General features: G+C 35.8%; 2 protein-coding genes across 3 annotated transcripts; one reads left to right on the top strand and one right to left on the bottom strand.

Annotated features, from left to right (window-relative positions):
* Positions 1-3,978: 3,978 nt before the first annotated feature.
* LOC113297968 (calmodulin-binding protein 60 A-like) lies at positions 3,979-8,056 on the top strand. Of its 2 annotated transcripts, none has more exons than XM_026546593.1 (8): positions 3,979-4,099; positions 4,214-4,415; positions 4,792-4,867; positions 5,359-5,411; positions 5,502-5,995; positions 6,292-6,452; positions 6,729-6,935; positions 7,101-8,056. In XM_026546593.1, the coding sequence occupies exons 2-8, from the start codon at positions 4,327-4,329 to the stop codon at positions 7,713-7,715; spliced, it is 1,695 nt and encodes a 564-aa protein (XP_026402378.1). In that variant the 5' UTR covers positions 3,979-4,099; positions 4,214-4,326; the 3' UTR covers positions 7,716-8,056. The 2 variants fall into 2 exon arrangements, with proteins under 2 accessions (XP_026402378.1, XP_026402379.1); XM_026546594.1 differs by having other exon boundaries at positions 4,038-4,099; positions 4,230-4,415.
* A 7-nt stretch (positions 8,057-8,063) lies between these two features.
* LOC113297969 (uncharacterized protein At5g50100, chloroplastic-like) lies at positions 8,064-10,631 on the bottom strand. Its single transcript, XM_026546595.1, has 7 exons — positions 10,257-10,631; positions 10,061-10,168; positions 9,581-9,637; positions 9,370-9,435; positions 9,217-9,277; positions 8,931-8,977; positions 8,064-8,842 (listed from the first exon to the last, which is right to left on the bottom strand). The coding sequence occupies exons 1-7, from the start codon at positions 10,593-10,595 to the stop codon at positions 8,813-8,815; spliced, it is 708 nt and encodes a 235-aa protein (XP_026402380.1). The 5' UTR covers positions 10,596-10,631; the 3' UTR covers positions 8,064-8,812.
* Between the last annotated feature and the right edge of the window lie 15,640 nt (positions 10,632-26,271).

The raw sequence follows: 26,271 nt of genomic DNA, 5'->3' as shown, positions 1-26,271 counted from the left end.
GTTCTTAAGAACTTACATGTACAACAAAGCCGTTAACAGCGGAATGGATAAGCTCTTTTCGCCAACAATTGGCTACAAGGAAACCACGAGGGAATACACTAACAGATGGCACAAGATCTTCCAAGCCATAGGAAGTGTGGACCCAGTGGTAAGTATCAATTGCTACAAGTGGGGATTAGACCGAATGAGTCCACTATTTGTTGAGATTCATGGAAGCGTGCCTAAGACAGAGGGAGATTTTCGAATAATTATTGAAAAGCACGCTCGTCTTGAAGAAATCCAGCGTGAAAACCCGAGGGCGTATCCGCAGAGATCTCACCGTACCAATTCCGCAGAACAAACCAATGGGGCCAAAAGGAATAGCTCAGTGGAACGACCTCACGAAGATCGGAAAAACGAGGGAGAGAAGGAGAGAGAGAAGGATTGTGAGTGTAAGTTTGTCCTTTACAATACACAGACCTATGTAAACTCCAAAGTCACTCGACTATCTCTGTAATCATCAAGTACATAGTGAAACAACAACCCCGTGGATGTAGGCCTTAGTGCTGAACCACGTAAATCCCAGTCTTATTTACATTTCAGCACTTTATATTCGTTTAACGCTCCATGAGTTTTACTTTTATACTTCGTTTTCTTTATCTTCCCCCGCGTAAACGCCTCTCGCGATATTATTAGATGAGGCTATGATAAACCCGAAGGTTTTGAGCCAATGAATCAATGCAATTGTATCATCAGTGCGAGTATGTACCTAGAGTGCGAACATTGTTTGTGAACATATAGATGCCTTCTTGATTTACGTGTTCACAGGTTCGGTGCGGTTAGTTGTAAAACCGTTCAACTAACCGTTTATAGTGCGGTTAGCACATTTAAAACAGTAACCGAACTCAATAGTATTCGGTTCGGTTTTTAACCGAACCGACTATGTTCAGTTATTTTTCGGTTCGGTTCGGTTTTAACCATAAATTAATCTGTCAGAAATTCTGACAGATTTTGTACCTGCACCTGCACCTGTACAGTGTACTTCCATTCCATACTTAAGAAATAACAGCTTACCATACTTAATAGATTAAACAGATCCATTCCATGAGAGTCTAAACTCTAAAGATGAAACACATAGACGTCACACACATAATGAAGTCCAAAAGCAAGGAGTCTAAACTCTAAAGATCAAACACACACACAATAGTCTTAAAGTTTAACATAAGAAAGTAGCACGAAGAGTCGAAGACAAGTAAAAGACTTCAGAGTCCAGTCCATCCATCCAATTCTCAAGCCAACAATCCCCTTAATCCTCATCCTTTCCCAAAATGTCTGCAAAAAGAAAAACTCAAAAGTCAGATCAAAATTCTTCACATCATGGGTAATGTACTTCAAGTGTCTACAACTAGTACACCACACAGCTTGAAACTCCAAGTTCAAAAAGGACAAGGAATACAAAAAGTAACATAAAAAGGACAGGGATTACAAAAGTAACATAAAAAGGACCAGCACCCACAAACACTACACCACACAACTTGAAGAATCAACCACTTTCTCTTTAATCTTCATATGCAAGCCCTAAGCAATTACATAATCATAGATAATGAAACTGAGTGCAACTGACTGCAAGTTTGCAACTCCACTAACCATAAATCATGATATGCAAAAGAAATGACAACTATAGAAATTTTAAGTCAAATAAGAAGTCAATCATGATATGTAAAAGTTGACTGCATTCATTCAAGTGAAACTCTAACTGGATTCATTCAAGTGACAAACAGTTCTAAGTGGATTCATTCAACTATAGAAATTTTAAGTCAAATAAGAAGAGAAGAGATTCCATTACCTTCTTCAATCCTGTGTAGCCTGCTGAGTTTCTTGTGTAGCATCAACTTCAGGTGTTGGTATTGCAGAAGCTGTCACTTGAGTAGACTCAGCTGCAGGGGATTAAGAGGATGGAGATGCACCTGCCATCTTGCAGCTCGATAATGAAATTGAACTTGATCCAAGCATTACCACCTGCGACAAACATCATTTCCAACATTTAGTTCAAGAAGCAACAATAGAAACACACATATCACTACTCAAGAAAATAAGGAAGAACAAAGGATTCTACTTAAGCTCAGGAAACAATTTGGGAACTAATCAGCATTACAATCATGGATTTCATCATCAAACCCTAGCCACTAAACTAATCAGCATTATAATTTGTAACTCTAACAACTCAGTTACCAAAATCTCATTTCAGAATATTACACAAATAGTTCCAACAACAATTTCTCAAAGAGTAATTCATATAACAACAATACCTCATAGATTTAAACACCCATTAAAATCCTTTTGCTCATAGATTCATAGTCACAGACTCACAGATCATAAATCACTTCAAGGGTTTTACATCAAAAAAAACCTTTTTCATAATCAACACTGAAGATTGAACTCAAATCAAGCAGAACAAGTCAAGTGAAGGGTTTTACCTATTTGATCTGACAATACTCTTTTAATGAAGAACTCCAGCTGCTGGTAATTCAATACTCTTCAAGTTCTGAGAACATAAAACAAAAAAAATAATTATAACCCTAAATTGATTGATAAACAGTAATCGATTGACTTAACAAGTCGATTGATTAAACAAATTTCAAACCATCTCGAGTATCAAAAGAAACCCTAAAATAAAAAAAAAACCTATAAATTGATAAAAAAAATCAATCAAAAGGAAAACAACTTACTAGATCATAGAGGTGGTGGTGCTCTTAAGTCTTGAATCTTGATGGAGGTGGAGGAGGTGAATCAGGCGACTATATGCAGGAAGAGAAGATTATACTAATGGAGGCGACTGGAGAGAGGCGGAGTCAGATAGGAAGAGAAGAAGAAATGAAATGGCTGTAGAAATAGTTTAGGGTTTCCAGTTTTTATACTCTACAGTTACCCGATTTTAGACGGGTAGGATTAATCCTAATAGAAATAAATAAACGACCTATAATAATCGGTTATCGGTTCGGTTAGGGTGTGGTTAGTAGTGGAACCGATAGCTGAACCGAATATCCAACAGTTATCAAAATTAAAACAGACGCCGACCGTTGGATTATCGGTTCGGTGTGGTTACGGTTCGGTTAGTGCGGTTATCGGTTAGTGCGGTTATCGGTTCGGTTCTTTGCAGGCCTAATCTCAATATATTGATATGACGGACCAATAAATAATCTCCATAGTTTTGTTTTTGACGTATAGAGTGTAGTATTTAGAGATTTTTATTCTATTTTGAGTCATCGTCTTCTCTAACAACAACTAGACTACAAAAATGCATTAATGTTGTTTGTATGAACTAGAGAATGTGAATTTCTGTTCCTCTGTCCCTTCACTTTCTTATTCCGAGAATCCAATCCCATCCATAATATTTTTATAATATTATCAACTTGACATCCATCCATTCATCATGAGTAAATATCTTGTTTGATGCACAATGCTTCAAAAAAGAAAAAAATAAACTTGTTTGATGCACTTGTTAACCCGTGAACATTCGGGCTATGAGTGCTTTTTGGTTCGATTGTAACCAACGGATCCATGAACCGGAAACATGCAATTGCAGATATGGGTGAAAATCAGTCTGTCAATTTGCTCTCCAAATGAAGACAACAATATCAGTTAGACTTTTCACTTTTTTAGTTTTGATTTTTTGGTTGTATTTTTTAAATACAGAATCACTTTTTTCACAACATTCCACAGCGAATTTGTTTTGCTTTTAATTTATTTAAATCTCATTTTTCAAATATTTTGCGTACAAGCTTTTCCTTTCCAAAGGTGGCAGCATCTTATTTGTTAATATACTTTTTAAGGAACTTTATCAAAGTCGCATAATATAATATAATTTATTTACTTACTTACTAATTCTGTGTAGGTCCCACTACTGAAGTACAAAACCGTTTTGACGCTGACACATACATCATCCTCCCAACTTCCTAACGCGTTTTCCAAAGGACCCACATAACGGCACAAACCATGCTAATCCTCTCTTTGATTACTATTTTGCAGATAAAACAGTTTATACTGTAGCGTTTTATCGGATTTGGTTCAATCTTCATCTGATTTTGATCTTACTACGATTTTGGGGAAAAATAATTTGGTAATCATCTAAAACTGAGACATGGATGGATGACAGTGTTTTGGAATTTAGCTAATAATTATCATCATCAACTCACTCTTTTATTCATTCTTCTTCTTCTTCTTCATACGCTAGCATTTATTATTCGCAGTGGATGTTGTTCGAAGTTGTTGTGGAGTATGGTTGAATGAAATCATTTCCTCTTCTTCTTTTTCTCATTCATATCGTGAAAAAGAAGAATTCCCAGTATGTCTCAGAAACGCAAACTCGAAGAAGATGATAATAATAGCAGTAGTAGTTCTGAAGATAAACGCCCAAGAATTCCTTCTGTAAGAAAGTACGTATTATCATCATCGTTTATTTTTATCATATGTTTTTCTTTATTTGGTATCCTTCTCGATTTATTGAGTATCTTGTGAAAACCTTAATTAGGGTTTTTTCTTTTTCTTTTTCTTTCTTTCTTTTCTTCTTTTTTTTTTTGGGTGAAAAATGAGAAGGTGGTCTGTGCTACTTTTGCATGTAGGCTGATCAGATATTGTGTTGGTTTCTTGTTATTGTAAAACTAGTAGACGAGCTTAGACATGGTTTGCTTTGATTTCTGGACTAATCAGTTTTTGTTAGATTGGAAGAACATTATATGTAGAAAAAATGTGGGTGATGGTTGTTCTACTGTGCTGCTGATTTTCTTCTGGTTTTCATTTTTCATTTTCTAGTGTGGTACTAGAAGCAGTAAGTACAAATGCCTTTCAGACGTTCTTCACTTCATTGGAGCCATTGATTCGTAAAGTGGTAAGTTATGCTCTTCTTATCAAATATTATGCTGGGATTGGTAAAGAATTGCAGCTAATAATACTTTTGCTCATGCGGCTCATGGCGCCTTTACTGTTTCATGTTGCCATTTGCAAATGCGCAAGTGGTGAACATCGAGTACTTCTTCACATAATTCTTAAATTCTTTAGGTTAGGTGTTCTTTTTATATAAAAGGATGCTTGGATAGCTGTTATACTATGGAGAAGCTCCTTGATATATCAAGGCTTTGTGGGTTATAACTTTCAGAAATGAGTTCATGGAGTTCGTATACACCTTTTTTAGCACAGTGGAACTAAAACTGACAAGAGTGTTTAGAGTTCGTAAAATTTCCTAAGCTTATATTGCCACCATTAACAAATGTTAAGTATCCTTCTAAGTTTACATTGTATTTTTGTAGAACTTTTTTTCTCTATAATTTAAGTCGGCGAAAACTCAAGAACAATCTGTTGGTGCAATTTGTGTTGTTTCAGGTAAAAGAGGAAGTTGAAATTGCTCTAGGGAAACATCTGCTAAGCATGAATGAGTAAGTATAAAGATTCTGTAGTCAATTGTCCCTCTGTAGAGAAGTTACTGACTTCATGTTTTTTACTGTCAAATGTTTTTACATGTTCAGCAATTGCGACAAAGTAATCAATCCGCCTATATCCAGAAACTTACAGCTTAAGTTTAATGGAAAGCTTTGTCTTCCGGTTTTCACTGGTGCTAGAATTGAAGGCGAGGAAAATTCTCTTCTAGGAGTAGTTTTAGTTGACGCTTTCTCTGGGAACATTGTTAACTCGGGCCCTGAGTCCTTGGCAAAGGTGGAAGTTGTAGTTTTGGAGGGAGATTTTGAAGGTGATGAAGCTGATAACTGGACAATGGAGGAGTTTCAGAATAATATCGTGAAAGAACGGGAAGGAAAGCGACCTCTGCTTAACGGTGATGCATTTTTCAGTCTTATTAATGGTGTTGGTGTGGTAAATGATTTGATTTTTACTGATAACTCTAGCTGGACTAGGAGCCGTAAGTTCAAATTAGGGGCTAGAGTTGTTGATGATAATTGTGATGGAGTTAGAATACGAGAAGCAAAATCTGAAGCATTCATGGTCAAAGATCATCGTGGAGAATGTGAGTACCTTTGCTATTTTTTCACCCGTTCACTAATCATAAAGAATATAAATATGATGCGGACGAGATTGCTCATGGTTGGGAATCATGAGCTGTTAAATAGAACGGATGCTTAACGATTCGAAGACAAGGCTTCGAAAATAGCAATTCAGTTAAGGGGCTGTTCAGGTGATCAGAGGGAAGGGAGCTTGTTCAGTATTTCAGTTATATTATGTTTAGTTAAAGCATATTCATGTATCACTTCTTCATCTAATATGTGATGCCGCTACAATGCTTTACTTGGTTTCTGTTTGCAGTATACAAGAAACACCATCCTCCATCTCTGACTGACGAGGTTTGGCGCTTAGAAAAGATCGGAAAAGATGGCGCCTTTCACAAGCGGCTTAGTAAGGAAAACATCAAAACTGTGAAGGATTTTTTGACATTACTCAGCTTAGATTCTCCAAAACTTCGAAATGTACCACTCTAATGCTTCCCTATATATGCGTTATTATTTATGCACTTGTTCTAATGATTTGAGAAGTTTTCTGGTAGTCTTTCTCATTATTTCATAAAAGGTTGATGTAACAAATTATATATTCGAAGCTATTCTGGAAGATGTTGTTGAATTGGGAAGCGACAGATTGTATAGGATTATGTGTCTATCGTGGATTGCTCCTTTTGGTTTTTACCTTCAAATATTTTTTGAGCATATAGAATTCATGAAATTCATAGTTTCAATTTCTGTTTTCAGATTCTGGGTACAGGGATGTCTGCTAAGATGTGGGAAGTCACGGCGGATCATGCTCGAACATGTACAGTTGATAACCGAATGTATGTGTACTATCCTCCCAGTGGACAGCAGGGAACAGGCGTGGTCTTCAATGTTATCGGACATGCTTTGGGGCTAGTTAGTGAACACCAATTTGTTCCTCTTAACCAGCTTTCAGATACAGAGAAGGCATCTCTCTCTCCATTTTTCTTTTTTGATTGTTAAATTAGGATGTTGGCGAGTTTTGACCTTAGTTTGTGATATCACCTCCCTACTAGAGAGGCATTTACCTCTTCATATTTTTTCCTCTTACCGTTTATATTTCTAACTTTTGTTGGTAACATGATGGAGCAGGATAACGCCCAGATGCTGGTTAAAATTGCTTACGAGAACTGGGAGGCAGTAGTGTCATTGGACAATAACAACATTATTGGTGGCTCTTCAGACTTGCCCAACATCTCCTTCCCTTCAAGTTCTATCGCAGTAGAGAGTTCCTATAACTGTGACTTACCTAATTCTCAAAGCTCAGTTCAGTTGAGCGATACCCAACCAAGCACATCCTCTTCAGATTTTGTTTCGTCTATGTTCCCCATGGGAAGTACGAGAACTTCGGATAATTACACTTGGCAAGGACTTGACAACATGCAAGATCTTGCATTTGAGCATTCTTCAAGCTTGCACACCCAAATTACCAATTCCGTTATATGTAACATGGAGCCCATGACCCCTTCCTTCAGCAGTGGAGATGTCCTTCAGTATTTTGATCCCGAGACTACTGTAAAATCGCAGGACCTGGAATCTGCTGTCAGCGACTTTATTGCCAAGGCTGCATCTCAGTCCAATGCAGCTGCAGTTGGTAAAGCTAAGACTAGATGGACAATGCTTTGTTGTGTGCTAAGATGGAGATTTTCATTAAGGAGAATCATGGCATCCAAGAAAAATGGAAACCGAGGCAAGAGGTATGAGTAGATACGGTAAACCAGTTATGCCAGGGTGATTGAATAGGGTTCTTAAGTTGAATATCTTTCAAGTTCCTGTCAGTAAAGCTAATTGGAAAACACAGTGATCCTGCCGGAATTTAAATTTCTGTGTGCAGTTGTGAAGTTGTAGGAAAATAGATTAGGTTTAGCATTAGTAGTAGGTTGTATGAAAATATTTAGCTTGAGACTTGTAAGGTCTCCTTCTGCCTGTTTTGGAAGACATCCAAAATGTACATTCATGAGTTATTCTGTATATATCAGGAATAATGCATGGCTGGTAGCAAATGCAATGCTTCACCTGAAGTTTCTATGGATAGGCTTTTTTCTTTTTTTTTTCCTTGATAATTTTTAATTTTCAATTCACTTGTACTTGGGCCAGCCCATATTTTAGCTTGGTGCCTTGTCTAATTCTCGTCCAACTGTCCAAGCATGTCAGGCTATATTATGGGCATGCCTAACCAGAAGCAACAACGCATTAGGTTGACAACTTCATGATCTCAAGCTATATCCTTCACCACACCCTGCAGCTTGTACATCCCACATTCCTGGATCCAATACCAACCTAATCTTCGATCCCATCTTCCAGTTACGCCTCATCCATTTCTTGGATTCGTCCACCTCATACTACTGTTTATCGAACTTAACAGTGATATGTCTGCCTGCGTTATGGCTCTCATCCCAGCCTCAGCCATGCCACTTGGACTATCTAAAGCCCTTGTTGCTGAAGCTCGAGCTGTCCTGCACGGATTTATCTATAGTTTGAGGATGACTCGAAGCTCCTCATTGACATCCTAAACCTGAAAACCTGCTTTCCATGGTCTCCCAATCATCTCATATTCAGAATTTTTCTCGCAAATTGAGGAGCTGATAAGTGATATCTCATCATGTGTATAATGGCTTCCACTGCACCCATTCTTCCTTTGGAATGATAATTCGTAATGACAGGATAAGAAGGGGTTACCCGCATGTATATCATTTTCCTTGTCTACAGCAATGTCCTCTCGCCCTTCTATCTTCAAGATAATTGAAAACCTTGGTAGTTGTCAGTTAGGGTGCAGTTGCTCAAGCCGCCATGTTTGGTGAACACTAGTAAGAGCAACTGTTGTAACCATTTGCCTTCGAAATAATGATATGTTTGAAGAATCAGTACGTAAACATGGTGGCCAAAAAAGGGGGTGAACAGAATATGTGCACTATAGCTTACCTGTTTTTTCATTCTCGCTTCCAGAACATCTTCCAACGAAGGTCGACCTAATACCAATAATTACACAGTTATTTCATGCATTACACATAATGTATTTCATTTTTCTTGCGTATGTAGAAATCTAGTCATGATACTGATGAGCATATGAGTTACGCAACGGACAACGCATACAAAAATGTAAAGATAAAACATCAAATCTGTTAACCAGTTCATTCAAAAGATAAAACATCAAATCTGTTAAAACATCAAATCTGTTAACCAGTTCATTCAAAAGAGGATTGATTACCTGTAATCTGCATACGGTACTTAGCCCAAACTGCATACACTGCATTAGCTATGACTCCAATCTGCAATACCATATTTGGTTATCAGCAAAAATATGGATATATAGCTCTCTGATGAGACACTTCACATTGGTGAAAAGAATATGAAAGCTTACAGGTTTGTACTTGGTGACAGCATAAACCCATCCAAGTCCAACTTCTTCATACAGTCTTCTAAATGCCTGAACAAGTTCAAGTTGAGTCATAATTGCAACTGCAAAGAAATTAAAAGGTACAAGCACAAAGTTTTCGAATGGTGACGCGGTAACATTCATTGCTGCATAAGCATCATACTATCACAGCCTGCAAAGTGATCCGAAAACTTACTTCAACACTCGTGACAACAGTTCCGTCAGATTGAATTGCATGGATAGTCCCCATAGCCTAAACAAGAAACATTAGCTCCATCATATGGTCATAGAAGCAGTCAAACCCCAAATCATAAAGCTATTAAAATTGGACACCCTTTGTTCATTAATTCAACTCCTCTCTAATCCATTTGACAACCAATAACATATGCAATTGGCAAATACACATTCCAAAGAATATAAAAATGTTTCTCCTATCAAAATTGCTCCAACCTCATATACCGGTGTAGAAAATGGCGACCACATAAGCCAACTATCACATTTCTAACTTTTTCACAAGTTTGGGTAAGCCATTTTTTTCCTGACATTTGATCGACTAGTGGAGGTTCCTTGTACAGTTCTACTCTAAACAATAGAAAGTAACATTAACACTGGTCCATCCACAGACCACAGAGGGCTACAATTATAAAGAAGCAATAGCGATGGTTTAAGTACATACAGTTTTGTAGTCAATTCCTTGATTGTCCTCCGGAGAGTAATCTTCCGAACTTATATCAACAAATTTGATAGCCCCATACATTTTATTCCTTTCTGTAAGCATGTTTACCTAACAATACCAAAGAAACAGAACCATTTCCGATTTTAAAAACCATAAAAATCGAAAAACCTGAGTTTGCTGGTTAATTGATACAGACCTCTTTCATACAAAGTGGGCAATCACCATCATAAAGCATTTTAATCTTCCAGTTTCCAGACAAATTTTCATTCTCTGATGATGTTTTTGATTCCACTGTAGCGTCTGTATTAATCGCACGAATACCATTGTTGAATCTCGTAAATGATTTGTCAAAATTCCCAGGTTGGAAATTGTCTTGTTTTTTATGGTTATGAGTTTGATATGAGATTCTTGGATGAAGTGGAGAAGATTCAAGGGAGGAAGGAAATCTGGTTTTAATAAGTTGAGGATAAACTGAAAGAAATTTAGGATTCCTTCCCCTTTCAACACATACAACAGTAGCAGCTCTCAAAGCCATCGTTTCTTTGGGTTTTTTCTCCTGCGTGAATTTGAATTGTGGCTGATCTTTGTTGTTAACCATTGCCCACCAAAAAGAATGATTAGTGTACAAGCGTGGTCCACGTTAGTCTAAAGATTTATGCCGACGTGGGTATCGTTTATTTATTACGGGCTACCAACCTCTATTTGAGTTGCCGGTGTCAATGTAATACAATGATATTAATGAGGTGAGTTCGAAATTGGTCAACATCAAATCCTTTACCGATCCAAAAAAAACCTCTCTGAAATTTTGCACTATCATTTTATTTTATTTTTGAAAAGAGAAGGTTATATTAAAAATAAAAATTATGTATACAAATTAGGAAACTAAATTACAGCTTAAACATGGAGAATAGTCTCCCAATTGAGTTACAGTGAAACCTCTAGACACTTGTCTATAAAAGAAAAAAAAACAAACAAAGAATGAGAGATTGTTTGATCATCAACAAAAACATCTCTTCAACCGACCTACCCCTGCCCCCAAACACCATGTTGTTCTTTTCATTCCTCAAGTCCAAAAGATGGCATAACTCAGCTTCTTACTTACTTCTTTGGATATATCTTTCAACCCCAGTTCATGCCAAGTTTGAGAATGTTGTAAAACATTAGCAGACTGCACCAACTCCATCTTCAAAGCCTTAATAAAGTGACATCAAATCTCATGAGCAGATTCACAGTGAAACGAAATGTGGTCAGCTGTCTCCTCTTCTTTCTTACACAAACTACAAATATCATTCTGAATTTGAATTCCATAACATGAAACTCACCTTAGGAGGAATTCTTTTCTGCCACAAATACTTTTAAGAACACAATTACCACCATCCTGAATTTGGGCTTCATAACACTTTCTTACTGATCAACACCAATGATTGCCATAGTATCATCATCTTCCACAAAGTCTGGAATTGGCCCTAATTAATTACACATTAAATCTCATTCCACTTGTTCATGAGCTGACATAATTCTTCTAGCCTTGCAATTTAGTTTACCTTCCACCACCATATCCACAATAGATGCAGACTTTTTAGTGCAAACTTTAAAAATTGCAGGATACTTGTTCATCAATGGCCCATCAATTGTCCATTTATCCATCCAAAATCTAATCTATTTCCAATTCTTAAGCTGTAAAATCACATGCTCATGCAAAAACGTTGTAGAGTTCAGAACTTTTTTCCACATACCTCTGCAATAAGACTTTGAATCATCAGTGGGAATCAAAATACCATTCTTGTTCTTAAATTTCTGCTACACTATTCTCCTCCATAGGCTATTTTTTTTCTTTTATAAATATCCACACCCATTTTTCCTTTAGTGATTGCTAGTAAGGCTTATATTCTTGACCCCTAATCCCACCATCTTCTTTGGCTTACAAATCTTAGGCCAAGCCACCCAGCAATTTTTCTTTTATCATCACTTGAATTCTATAAACAATTTCTCACAAGACTTGTCAACTTCTTTTATACTTCTGCTGGCACATGGACTAGAGAAAGAAAGTAAAAGGGAAGACTTGATAGATAACTTTTTATAAGTACTAATCTCTCTGCTTGAGAGACAAATATCTTCTTCCAGAGAGCAAGCTTCATCTCCGTTCTTTCAGGGCCGGTCCTGAGTTTTTTTTGCCCGGAAGTCGACAACTTTTTGTGCCCCCATTACTATATTTATCTTTTCACACTCCGGGTGTGCTTATACTAACAATTTTTTTTCACAAAATTAGTTAAAAAGACCAAAATCAACAATTCCTGTGTGAAAAGGACAGTTAGATTTTGATACTGTTTAAATGGACAAAAATGTAAAAATAGGCAGGATGTAACCAGTTTCATTGTGCCCATTTTCAAATATTTTTTCTTATTTTTAATTTACACAGGATGTATCCAGTTTTATCCTTGCTATTTTTTAAATTTAAGCTAGGATGAATCCAGTTTCATCCTTGCTATTTTTCTTTTGGCCATTTCACCCAAACTATTTTTTACTCGTCCATTTGAACTGTGATTTAAAAATATTTGGACAAATGACCCATTTTCCGTTTTTTTTTAACTCTTCTTTTCATTTTGAGATCCTAATGCCATTTTTTTTAAGTGGAGACATACGTGCAGTAAACAAGAATTATGATTAGTGAATACTATTTTTGCATTTCTCATTATAATCTAAATTGAATTACCACAAACCTGGTAACGTCTAGTTTAGTTTCTATAGATAGTGGTAACATAATGAGATTTAGTCCAATTCAGCTCCAAAATTTGTAACCAAAAACTCAGACTAATCTAAGAATTGATGGCCTAAAAAATCACCAAAGATCGATGATCAATTTTTCTTTCTATGATCCAACAATAATCATAGTAAACTACAAGAGAATTAACATATACAAGAATTCAAAAGAGGATTGAGAAATTAATACGAGAATTAGAATAGGTTTCCACAACTTTACTCCTAAATCCTAACAATAGCTCCTATTTGGTATAGATGATTTAGCTTTACTCCTAAATCCTAGTAACAGCTCCCATCAGGTATGGATTATTTAATGTAATGGGTAAAAAGCTTTCATTTTAGCACCAAAACTAAACACTTCATTCTTACATATTAGTATATTACATAATTTAAGAATAAGCCCCTGAAAAATGATTGTATTATGATGGATACTCAAAATGCAAAACAACTTTTTTGTTGCCCCCTAGGCCTTGTTGCCCCAAAGTGGAGCTTTCCCTGCTTACCCTATTGGCCCAGCCCTTCTTTTTATCACTTCATCCCAAACCGAAATGCTTCTAGGAACAACACCAAGAGGAAAACCTAAATACTTAACAGGAAATTGCTCAATTCTACATCAACACCTACACTAATCATCCTATTTTTCTCTAAATTTAGCTTCATACCAGTAATCATCTCAAAGATATTCAAAGTAATTAACAACTTCCTTACTTCATCCACTTCTACATTCATAAAAATCAATGTATCATATGTAAACTGCAAATGAGAAGCTTCAATGTCATTTTTCACCACTAAAAAACCACTTTAACACTGCATCATTCATTGTTTTGAAGGAACCTAAACCACACAAAAAAAGGAGAAAAGGCATGTTTCAAACCCATAGAAGGTTTGAACTTTCCAGTGGAACTTCCGTTCACAAGTACAGAGATATTGGAAGTAGATATGCACCACCTCATCCAAGATATCCATTTCTCCCCAAAACCATACTTGTTCAAGATACATAATAAATGTTAGAGCATTGATCGGTCAAACTCACAAGTGTTGCTATCTCAAGCTTGTTGTCAACTTTAGTTGTCAAAACTATATCTTGATTTCTAGTCTACAATTAGTTAACTCTCGGTCTAGGATAGAGGTAGTTGAGAAACAAACCAGTCATCAATTACGTTCTACAGTTCGAAGGCGAAGATCAACCGAAGATTTTGGAGAACTTCATCAACAAAAGGTAAGTCAAGACTGAACCACCTATTTCTCAAGTTATATTCACTTTTCTATCCTAGAGACGTTTGTCGCATAACTAATTAGACTAGCTTGCATATACAAGAATTTCGAGTCGACAACTAATTATTTAGTCGGATTTTTCGAAATATAATGAATAAGATTAATGAACATTTGTTCATACTTGATCAATTTCGGTGGAGAACAATTTACTGTTCGAAACCCAAATCATGATTCAAGTTTATCATTCGAAAATAGCCTGGAACAGTGATATGTATCATTGATGTTATTCGGGAATGTTTCAAATTAATTCAGAGAAAAATATAGAACTACTATATTCGGAATACAAGACAGTGTTATCAGTCTCACAAACTGAGATAACTGTTATACGTCTGAAGTCGTATTACATGTACTCGTAATCATAACAGAGTAGCTATATATCGACTTACATATTTATATGTTACGCATATACGTATGCACATCATGGGAAAATATGTTTGATTCGTGATCCAGATAGGTATGCATATTCGTATGCAAACCATTTTGGAACTGTGATAAGGAAACCGAGTTTATGTATCCAAAATGGTATGTGAACCAATACAATTCTATGTTCCTGAACCAACACAAACTGAATAGGTTTTGTGAACACCGGAACCGGTAAAGTCTTAAGGTTTCCAAACCTGTTCACAAACTGAAAAAGTTTTGGCAACTCCGGAACTTAGTTTTGCACCTAAGTTTGCAAACCGGTACGTGAACTGAAATATTTTTGTCAACTCCGGAACTCAGTTTTGCTCATTAGTTTGTAAACCGGTCCGCGTACCATGACTCAGCCGATTCACGAGCGACTCATGTATTTGTACTTTGTGCATTTACCAACTGTGTCGATTATGATTCAACTGCGGTAAAATTATTTCTATGAGATAATATGTATCTGATCAATTCTCTAAAAAAATAGTAGACTTATTTAATCACATGATTGTGACTCAAGATTAATGTCTTTGTGTTCATAAAATTGAGTATTAAGATTTTAAGTTCAAACCGGCTAGTTTCGGCTAACCATGTTGAACATAGTCTTTGTACATGGGTTGGTTACGGTTTACCTAACCAGAGTGTATATCTTGTTTATGTGAATGAGTTTCAAAGTTTTCATCTAACGGTGAATATTGTATGCTTGGTTCCAAAGCTATCTTAGCTTAAACCTAAAGCAACCTATGCTCTGAATGTCTATATAAGGGGAACTCTTGGAAACTGGGATCTTTGAATCCTGACATTACTTTTTGGTGCGTCCTAGTTGTATCTGGAGTCGTCCTCTCCAGAAACCCTTTTAGGGTTTAGCGACAATCAAATCATTGGGATTCGTGAATCTGGGTCCAGTTATCTTTTGTCTTGATAACTTGAGTATCCTGATCTTGTTCGATGGTTGATTTATCACTTGAACAGATAGATAGAAATCACAAAGTTCTCTTCGTCTCAACTTTGTGATTCCGCAAGTTTTATACTTGTTAGGTGAATAATAATCTAAGCTGCACTTCGGGTTGCATAAGTCCAGATTTTGAGGATAGCTAGACTTTTGCCAAAATTCTATCGATTTTCATCACCTTGATCCTATGTTTGATTTGATAATCCATTTAGATCGTAATCAGGAAATCAATTATATAGGATTAATCTGTGGGAGGCAGATTTGGTTTAAAGTCTTCAATTGAGTTGAAGCAACTCTTAGTTGGTGTGACGTCATCTAAGGGAATCAACTGCATGGAAGCCTGCTGGGATCAAGAGGCGTAAGGAGCGCGATTGTACCTGAATCAGTGGGAGACTGAGTTTGGGCTCAACTACATTCCAGACCGAAGTTAATTGGTAGTAGGATAGTGTCTATAGCGTCTTAATACAGTTTGGTGTCCAATCTGGACTAAGTTCTGGGGTTTTTCTGCATTTGCAGTTTCCTCGTTAACAAAATTTCTGATGTCTGTGTTGTTTATTTTTTCGCATTGTATTGTTTATCTTTATAATTGAAATATCACAGGTAGTGCATTGATCAATCAGAGTAGATACATCTGACCTATTTTGTTGGATACGACTTGATTGATCCTTGTACATTGGTCTTTGGTACCGTCCAAGAACTCTCTTTGTAATTAGGTTCACAGATTCAATTATATATGTAAACGTTATAATAACAAGAGAGAGAGATATAACTATACACACTTTCCTTGATTGAGTTTTAACTCTCGAGTTGTATTTAGTTTGTCCATACAAATTTCCTACGAAAAAGTTGGTGGTGTATTTTGGTACCCCCAGTGTTTTGAATTGGTATCAGAGTAGGAAAACACAGTAAGACCTAATAAGTCTGTGTTTGAAGCATTCTGACCATATGAACAGGAGTGCAATCTTGATAAATGTACCACCAGCATTTGATGGCTCAAATTACTGGAAAATATTATGCGTTCCTTTTTACAATCCCATGACTTTGAGACATGAAAATTTGTAGTTATTGGATACGAAGCACCAACAGTTGTTAGAGACAGAAATATTGTTGCGAAGCCATTAAGAGAATATAATGAATCCGAGATAAGTGCTATAAAGCATAATTTTGACGGGTTAAACACTATTATCCACGCCATAAGCCTAGATCTTCATCACCATGTGACCTCGTGCACTAAGTCAAAAAATAATTGGGATATCTTAGAAACCGTATTTGAAACAGATACCTCATAGAAAGATGCTAGGATTCAAAACCTAACTTCTGACTGGGAAAACCTTAGTATGTCTGATAAAGATTCGTTTGAAGAATTTAATCAAAAAGTGTCTAGTATTGTTAATGCTTGTTCTGCATTAGGGAAGACTATCTCCCAAAAGGACATTGTGATGAAAATCCGCCGCTCTTTACCAACAAGATACGAGTCTAAGAAACATGCCATCATGGAAGGAAATAACCTTGATACACTTTCCAGAAACAGTCTCGTTGGAAAGTTAAAGATGTTTGATCTAGAGCACAAAAGAGACAATCATTATATTTCAAATGTGGGAAGAAATTTTAATAGCAAATCTCTAAGTCCTGAAAAAATTGATGAAAAAGATGAGAATATCCTTAATCGAACTCTGTCACTATTTATACAACAGATGAAGAAAACTCTTAGACAAAGAAAAAGGAAAAATTATAAAAACTCATCAATCAAGAATAAGGATAAAAAGGTTCAAATAGACAAAGATGTTATAGTCTGTTCCAAATGTCTTGGTCATGGTCATCATAAAGCTTGAATGGAAACCTTAGACTATTGTACCGAGGATGAATCACCCAATACATTTCTTCTCACATATGTTCATAATGAACAAGCTCATGATTCAAACAATCTTAGCAAATCCACATTGGAAAATGCACCTTCCATAAAAGAAAGAATCGATCTATTGAATGAGGAAATTCTTTCAGTGAAGGCTGAATTTCAATAAAAAAGGGACATGTGGACTAAAATAATTGAGAATTTGGAATGCGAACTAGAGAAATTGAAACAGGAACAAAGATGCTCATGTCATCTGACGGAATCAACTGTCCGTAAAAACAAGAAACGCTCTAGACCGAAAAACTCTCGTAAGAACAACAAGTACCACTCTTTGTATGATGTCTTGAATAACTACCCCATACTTAAACAAGAGAAGTTTAAGATTAACAGTAAGAGTAAGAAGATGATATGCGAACCTCCAAGAGTCCTGAACGAAAATCATACTTATCCAAGGGATAAAACTGTTATAAAATCTAACTCCTTTACAACTATATTATTTCAGAAACATAAGAAAATCCACAAAAAGGAGATGTCTGAACTCTCAAGAGAATTGAACAGAGAGATTCACATACTACGAGAAACAATCAACAGGTTTAAAAAGAAATTACGTGAGGCAAAGGTAACCGACTCACCTCCTATCTCTCAAACCCTTGTCAAGGTAAGTAGAAGATCTAGACTAAATAAGTCGGTTCCCAAAAAGCCACCCGATCCTTCACAATGTTAAGGAAGTTGACACATGCAGTAATTCTCTGGTTGATTCTTATCCTTCCCTTGGATGAGAATTAAAACTAAAAAGGGAATAAGTGTCAAATTATATATATGATCTATGGGCATAATAATAAATTGTAGATGGTAGAGTTTCACTCCAAAAAACAATCTATGACATAACAAGTCTGATACTCCTTGTGCTATTTATTTATTGAGCTAAGTAAGAAAATTGTTAGGACAAATACTTATTTATCCCACATGATCATGTGAGGTTGACAAACTTGTGTGAAATACCTTAAGTCAAGGGTAAATGCTATAATGGGAATTTATTAGTAAACTCAAACATATATCTGAATTCTCTAAGTTCGGTAACCTGGTTTGCAAATAATTTATTTCTTCTTCAGAAACCATTTTAGTTTCAGGAATACCTCATGTCTTCTTCAAGCTTCTCAAGCAAGGATGATCTGGACTGTGCAACTTCTAACAAGGAAAATCAAGTTTGAATCATCAGAGAGTAATTCTTGTCAAGACAAGGGTGAAGCTACACCTTGTGACAATCAACCTGGATCTTAATTTGATGAGTTATCTCTCAAATTGAATCTTGTTCTAGAACAAGTTCAAGCACTAAGGTATGAACTACAAGTTTCCACAGAAAGCTTGAAGAGAAAATAAAACTAGTTTAATCCATATTGGATCTTATTGAAGAGGAACTTGATGACTACAGAAGCTATGAAAATTGTCCGGGAATCTCCGAGTAAAACTCTTCTAGATCATTTTTATATAGGAAACTTCTTTTGAGGATTTTTTTCTTGAGAAGGATAACTAGGGTTTGGTATATCAAAGATTGTGATTACACATAGCTATTTCCAACGTTCTTCATCTTGCATGTTTTTAGATTTATTTATTTAAATTCTAGAGTTGTTGGAAGATGAACTTGCAATATGTAATCATTATTGGTTTAATTATTGAAAAAGTCTTATGAAATATTTGGCCTTTACGTTCTCGTGAATCGAGCTAATATTTCATATATTCTTAGAAGTTAAATCTATTATGTTTTTATAAACGGAAAATAAAACAAACTCTTTGAGATATTTTCTCGCAGTATTGATCCACTTGTGATCACAATTTTGTGTTTTTGCTGCTTGGCACACTCTGTAAGATTTTCTTATGTTGAGTAAAATCCAGTAACATTGTCTCTTTGTTCGTAGTTGGCCTTGAGATTAATTTATGTCGATACTTTGGATACAAATCCCTGTGATTTGTTAATGTCCGCCAAAATCCTTCTTTTTCACAAAAGCAAGGTCACTCATGTTGTTCTCTTGGGAATGACATTTAATGGGGAAGAGTTCTTAAATGAACTTATGCTTAATTGTTATATCTTTGTGGGGAGTGTGGCTGTGGAATTTTAAAGGGGATGCTTTTATCTTTTTAATCTCCTAGGATGAGCGCTAAGTATTTATTACTATGTGATATCATCTAAATAAGTTGATACGAGGAGTTGCATTTTAACTATGTTATTATGTAGTATCTCTATCTTCCTTAAAACTTGAGATATCTTTTAGTTGTATGAATTATGATCCCGCGACTTCGTACGTTTGTTAATTTTATTGACAAAAAGGGGGAGAATTATTTAGTAGTTTCATACTACATACATATGGTTTACGTATCATTATGTAAGGGGGTGAATCATTAAGCAATAGGTTTAAGTATTGATTAAGGGGGAGAAACATATCACCGAAGAATTACTTCAGAGTTGAGATACGATTGAACTTTGGAGAGAATATAATAATACTATGTTTCCGTATAACGATGAAAGTTGTTATAGCTACAGATCTTCAACAAAAACGATGTTGAGTTAAACACGTTCAGAATCATTGCAACTTGAAATAACGAAGAGTTCAAGGATAGTTGAAGAAACCAAGGAAATCAAGGCATGATGAATCGAGGAGTTTTTCGAAGATTTAATTTTATAAACCATATGTATAAATAGTTTTATCACTAAAATTGACAAAGGGGGAGATTGTTAGAGCATTGCACGGTCGAACTCACAAGTGTTGCTGTCTCAAGCTTATTGTCAAATTTAGTTGTCAAAACAATATCTTGATTTCTAGTCTACAATTAGCTAACTCTCGGTCTAGGATAAAGGTAGTTGAAAAACGAACCAGTCATTATTTGCGTTCTACCGTTTGAAGGCGAAGATCAATCGAAGATTTTGGAGAACTTCATCAACAAAAGGTAAGTGAAGACTGAACCACCTATTTCTCAAGTTATATTCACTTTTCTATCCTTGAGACGTTTGTCGCATAACTAATTAGACTAGCTTGCATAGATAAGAATTTTGAGTCGAGAACTAATTATTTAGTCTACGAATTTCTCAAAATATAATGACTAAGATTAATGAACATTTGTTCATACTTGATAAATTCCGGTGGAGAACAATGTATTGTTCGTAACCAAAGTCATGATTCAAGTTTATCATTCGGAAATATCCTGGAACAGTGATATGTGTCATTGATGTTATTCGAGAATGTTTCGAATTGATTCAGATAAAAATGTAGAACTACTATATTCAGAGTACAAGACAGTGTTATCAGTCTTATAAACTGAGATAACTGTTATACGTTGATGCGCGTCGTAACCACAACAAATTAATCAATATTTTTCCACCTAAGTAACAAGTAATATCGCGTAGTCAAGTTCGTTCCCACGAGGAGCAAGAGTATTTAGTTGTAAAATTGTCACAAAAAGGGGGGGTTTTGTTTTATAAAGCAAAAGAAAATAAACAAAGCAATTTAAAGATAAAGTTGAAATCAATAAGAGAGATTAGATCAATGAATCGTTCTTCGTTGCAAAACAATGATTCAAGTTATATTCTTTTCCACTTTTTATTACTCACAGATTATCACCAACCGTAGGATAACAGATTCGCTTAGCTAACCCCAAAATTCCTCGTTTCACTGAGTAACAGGTTCGCTTAGTTATCAGATTCTATTCAAAAGAACCACCTTGAGGTTCGCTTACAATATGTAATTCCCCGAACGCATTAAGATTTATGAATTTAGGTTTAGTACTAGTAGTTAAACTCGATTCGCTCGGTCCACTTTCTAGCGTTGTTTTCACACACAATTTCTCCACAGAATCCCTTTGCACGGTCTCGTGTTTTCTACTTGTGTAAGGAATCAAGAAACGATTATGTATTCCCTAACTTCTACTAGCTTTAGATTGAATAACAAATCAATTCAGTTGGCCACCTAAATGATCTATCATGCAAGCATAAATATTCTTATTAGTAAAAACAAACGATAATCATGTGAAAAACGTCAAGATAGAATTGAAACAAAAACTCAAATCATATGTTAAGAACTAGGAATTCATCCTCAATCAATAAAAAAATTAGCTACTCATGCTAAGTAGTTCAAATAAAGAAAAGAGAAGTGTTGTGTGTGTAAAAGTGTGCAAAGGTGTGTAGAGAACTTCTCTATTTATAGGCTTCAATTTCCTAGCAATCCTCTTAAGAATAGAATCCCTTTCCCTTTGTAAGTCTTCTTTCCAACTCATTTTCTTTCTCAAATATTCCATCTTCACTTTCCAAATTCAAGTCCAATTCCTCAAACCCATGAGTCTAGAGAATTCTTCATAAATTTCTATATTTTTGGTCGGTTGAAAAGTTCTCGGGATCACCGGAATTTTGCCTGAAAAGTGGCCGCCGGCAACCTGAGATTCTAAGCCGTCGACATAATATTCTGTCAGGTCACCGTCAAAGTTAACGGTCAAATCAACAGTCTCTAACGGTCAAGGGAGGAGAGATTCGACTTTCTAGTCAGCATCTTACTCGGCTAATTGGTCTTACTCAGCTGAGTTGGATCGCTGCTGGCATCACTGTGTTGACTCGCCGGCATGAAAATCCGACAAAGTTCTGTTTTTTTTTTTGGTCATCTCTAAGGCCAAGTTCAGGCCATTTTTCCCTCCACAACGAAGCATTCAAACAACGTTCCATTCATTCACTGCAACAGAGCTTCACCCATTTATTTGCTACTTCATTCTTGAGCTTTACTGCAGCACCAACACAACTGGGTTCAGCATCTCATTCCACCATTTTCTTCTCTGTTCATCAATTACATCTCCAATTTCTTCACTATTTCCTGCAAAACCCATCATTCATTCTTTCCTTGTGTAGGATCGAGCAAGAGAGAGGAGAGCACACGCGGAAGCAATAAAAGACTACATTGACAATCAGTTTGGTGTACATTCTCTCATAGCTTAACATCCTACTTATAGTCTCACAAACTTGACCATCACTCAAAGTACTTTCCTAATAAAAACAAACTCTAAATAAAGCACACATTCCTAACATAAAACAAACTCTAAATAGAACTCTTCTATAACTCTCTAGAACTCAAAAAACCATATCTTGGTTTAACTTCCAACATCCTCCCTTAAACCAAGATATCATTCAACGAGAATTCCGTAACCCTCTTCTACTCCTCATCTTCTTCCATTGATCGACGTTAGCACGTCCTTGTCTTTTATCATTTTCCATTCCTCTTTTTCCATAGATAAACATTAACACGTTCTTGTCTTTTCTCATTCTACTTCAAAGATACCACCAACAAACCCTTACTCCTTGATACTCGATAACAGCTCATCCCAACTTCATGATCACACCAGAATTCCGTCAATCAAACTCAAATAAAAAAAACAACAAAGCACAAACATCAAACTAACTAAAAACGAAGCAATCTTCTAATTTTGCTTAACAAAAATCTTCAAACACATTCCGTAATGTCGTTGTAGGATCAGATTCTCGCAATAATTATGTCTCAGCGAAATTATCAATGGTATTGCACAATAGCGTCGCAGAACAGTTTCAGAAACAACGTCAGTAAGGATCATGAGAAAGATGTAATAGTCTTGCGAAAATTAGAGAGCTTGCGAAGATAACATTTGTAAGGTTGCGAGAATGTCGCAAACCATATCCGAAAATAAAGGACAGATTAGTTGTCATCCACTATGTATTTCCTTATAAATAGTCATTCGAGTTGTAAAGGAGGGGGAGATCTTTTTTGAGTAAGAGACAAGTAAATAGGAGAGAGAAAGTTCAGAACAGAGATTATTCTTGATTTCTTTATTTTCCTTGTAAGAACATTCAGAATTTAATCAATAAAATTAAGAGTGTAAACCTAAGAATGAGATGATCAATAATGAAATTATATGAGGGGTGTATTGTAGGATTTCCTGCAACTACATAATGGCGCTAGAAACAGGGACGAGTAGAAGATTATTCTAGAAAAAGCTAAAGATTGATATTGAGATTTGTGAAAATTTAAAGTAACTGATTAAGAATTTTTCATAATTTTTTGAAATACTGTTAGCATTGAATAAATGGCTAGAAGAATAAATACATTCGAACAACCGACTACTATTAGAAGAAGCAAAAGAATTGCTGGAAGAGAAAGAAATGAAATGGGAGAATCTACTAGAATGAGAAATAATAGAGAAAATCTAATTCAATCGCCAATTCAACAAATATTAGTTCAAGAGAGGAATACAGATTATGACAGAGTGAGCGTACACACTTGGCGATCAAATTCAGCAGAAGAAATAGAAGAAGAGCAACAAAATAGAAATTATAGACAGCAAGCGAGAAATCAAGAAGCAGATGAAGGAATAATTCATGGAGGTGAAGAAATTGGAGCGTTAGAAACATTGAGACGAAGAATACATGAAGAAAGAAGAGCTGAGGCAGAAGAACGTGCAAATTTAACAAGACAAAATCACGAATTAAGAATGGAGAATATTAGATTGCAGAATAGAAGATCGAGAAGTATTAAAAAATCATATTCCAGATCAACCAGAAGAGAAATGAGGCAAAATTCACCTACGATCAATGTTGGAAACAATATTCAAGAAAAAATGTCAAATCCTAATGAAGAATATCGCGAAAACAGAGAAAGAATTGATGATCGTTACATTCCACAAAATGAAATTTTTGATGATAGAAAAATTGGAGGAAATCAAGAGAACGGGAAAATTCAGAGACAAAATAACCAAGATGGCGAAGGAAATCAAGAGGAGGGAAGAAGAATTTTACATGTGAGAGAAAATCAAAGAAATCAACAGACAATTGAAGAAGAAATTGAAAGGCATAATGCTGAACAAGCACGTTTAATCTGCGAACGTGAAAGGTTGAGAGCGGAAATGGAAGAGCAAGAGCTTCAGGAGACAATTCGCCAGAATAATCATGATAACCGAGAAAGAAGGCGTATACAAAACCGGAATAATGATAATCTCAATGAGGAGTATGATAGAGTGAAGAGAATGGTTGAAAGACATCGAATTGAGTTGATAAGAAATGAACAAAATTATGGAGGGGAAAATGAACAACATCATCATTTGCGAATTCAAGATAGGGATGAGGAAGAGAATCGCAGAAGAAGACGAGATGAGGATAATGAAGAAGAGATACAAAATTTCGCAAGAGAAGATGGACGTGAACACAGAAGAAGAGAAGCAAAATTAAAGAGACCAATGGGTCAAGATTCAGGACTAAATAAACAAATCTTGAAAGAATTAGAAGAAATGAGAGGAATGCTAAATAACAGAGGAGAAGTAGGTAGAAGACAATTGGATGAAGCAATAGAGGAAGCTGCGAAAACTCCATTTACAAGGGAAGTACAATTAGGAGGAATACCACCGAAATGAAATTTGCCCGCATTAACCAGCATTTTCGATGGAACAACTTGTGCAATTCAACACATTAAAGCTTATGTGAGGTGCATGTTACAATGGGAAAATCATGATGCAGTATTGTGCAAATATTTCGCACCCAGTTTAACAGGAGATGCGTTAAAATGGTTTGAAGGTTTACCAAAGAATATAATAACCTCCTTCAATCATTTGCAGACCACATTCTTGGGAGCATATATAAGTAATAATTCCTCACGACCTGGTATAGAAGATGTGTTTGGATTAAAACAAAGGATTGGCGAAAGTTTGAAACACTTGACTAAAAGAATGAGAACTATGTGTAGCGAAATGGCTGGACGTGTAGATGATAGATATCTCATATTATCATTCATCAATGCTATGTTTGCAACAAACCTGTTGTATGTTCAAATTTTCAGAGTCAAGAATACGATTACAATGACTGAATTGCGAGAACTTCAAGAAGAATACATTGCTTTAGAGGAAAGAAAAAATGAAATGGAATCATATCCAGTTGCGAACACCAGCTCACAAGCAGCGAACGCAAGCTTATTACCCAAGCTAATAAATACAGTGGCGAATACTTCGCAAGTACAACAAGAAAAGGTGACAGGTAACAATCAGCAGAAGTTGGTAGCTATGGGAATTCGAGATCAAGAAAAGTATGAAAGAGAAATAAATTTCTACAGTCGTGGAGGAAATAAAAAGATTCAAAGACTCGATCAACCGCAAGAAACTTATGGAGGTCAAAGACCAAACTTTAATAGAGCACAAGGAGGTCACAAGGTAGTATGGGAAGAAATCAAGATGCCACCTCTAAATTCAAGTGTGGAGAAGATATGGGAGGCTATAATCTTGATGGAGAATATACCAACACCATGGAACATGGGAACGGAACCGCCCCAAAATCACAGAAGTCATGAATTTTGTTCTTATCATCATTTTCATGGACATACCACAAATGATTGCAGAAATGTAAAGAGAATTATTTTGAGAATGATAGATCAAGGAAAACTAAACGACTTTCTGGTAGGGCATCCACAATCTCAACCATTACCACCACCACCAGAACATCATAAAGCGAATACGATGAAAAAGAAAGAAACATTTTTCATAGAAGTTGGTGAAAAAGCAAAAAAATCTATTCTGTCACTCTATCGTACATTCATATAAGACAATTGAAGATTTTCATGATAATGTTTTAAGTAGAGTGTTCGCAAGAGATAATAATGGTAGAGAAGTTATGAATATTACGAAAATTTCGCAATTAGAGGAATGACAGAAACAAATCATTTCTTTTACCGCAGAAGAAATTCCCGAAGGAGAAGAGGTGCATGACAATCCATTGGTAATAAAATTAGAAATTAATCCAAAACCAAAAGAAGATGAGGATGATGAAGCTGAAGATTCATGGGCAATCAATAGAATACTAGTCGATACTGGAAGCTCTGTGAACATCTTATTTTATCATACTTATAAAACCATGGGTGGAAGAGATGATGATCTTATACCTTCAACATATAAGATATATGGTTTTAATGGTACTGCTAACAA

The sequence above is a fragment of the Papaver somniferum genome, chromosome 7, assembly GCF_003573695.1.
Source record: "Papaver somniferum cultivar HN1 chromosome 7, ASM357369v1, whole genome shotgun sequence".
NCBI classification, from domain to species: Eukaryota; Viridiplantae; Streptophyta; class Magnoliopsida; order Ranunculales; family Papaveraceae; genus Papaver; species Papaver somniferum.
The sequence above is the reverse complement of the archived record's forward strand: the minus strand, read 5'-3'. Positions and strand labels throughout refer to the sequence as shown.

Bases quoted from the DNA above. Each gene is read 5' to 3' on its own strand.
- LOC113297968 (XM_026546593.1), top strand. From the start codon at position 4,327: ATGTCTCAGAAACGCAAACTCGAAGAAGATGATAATAATAGCAGTAGT. The intron at 5,412-5,501 runs GTAAGTATAAAG...TTACATGTTCAG, and splicing joins CATCTGCTAAGCATGAATGA to CAATTGCGACAAAGTAATCA. The intron at 6,936-7,100 runs GCATCTCTCTCT...ATGATGGAGCAG, and splicing joins AGCTTTCAGATACAGAGAAG to GATAACGCCCAGATGCTGGT.
- LOC113297969 (XM_026546595.1), bottom strand. From the start codon at position 10,595: ATGGCTTTGAGAGCTGCTACTGTTGTATGTGTTGAAAGGGGAAGGAAT. The intron at 9,436-9,580 runs GTAAGTTTTCGG...GAACTTGTTCAG, and splicing joins CTGTTGTCACGAGTGTTGAA to GCATTTAGAAGACTGTATGA. The intron at 9,278-9,369 runs GTAAGCTTTCAT...ATGGTATTGCAG, and splicing joins CTGTCACCAAGTACAAACCT to ATTGGAGTCATAGCTAATGC.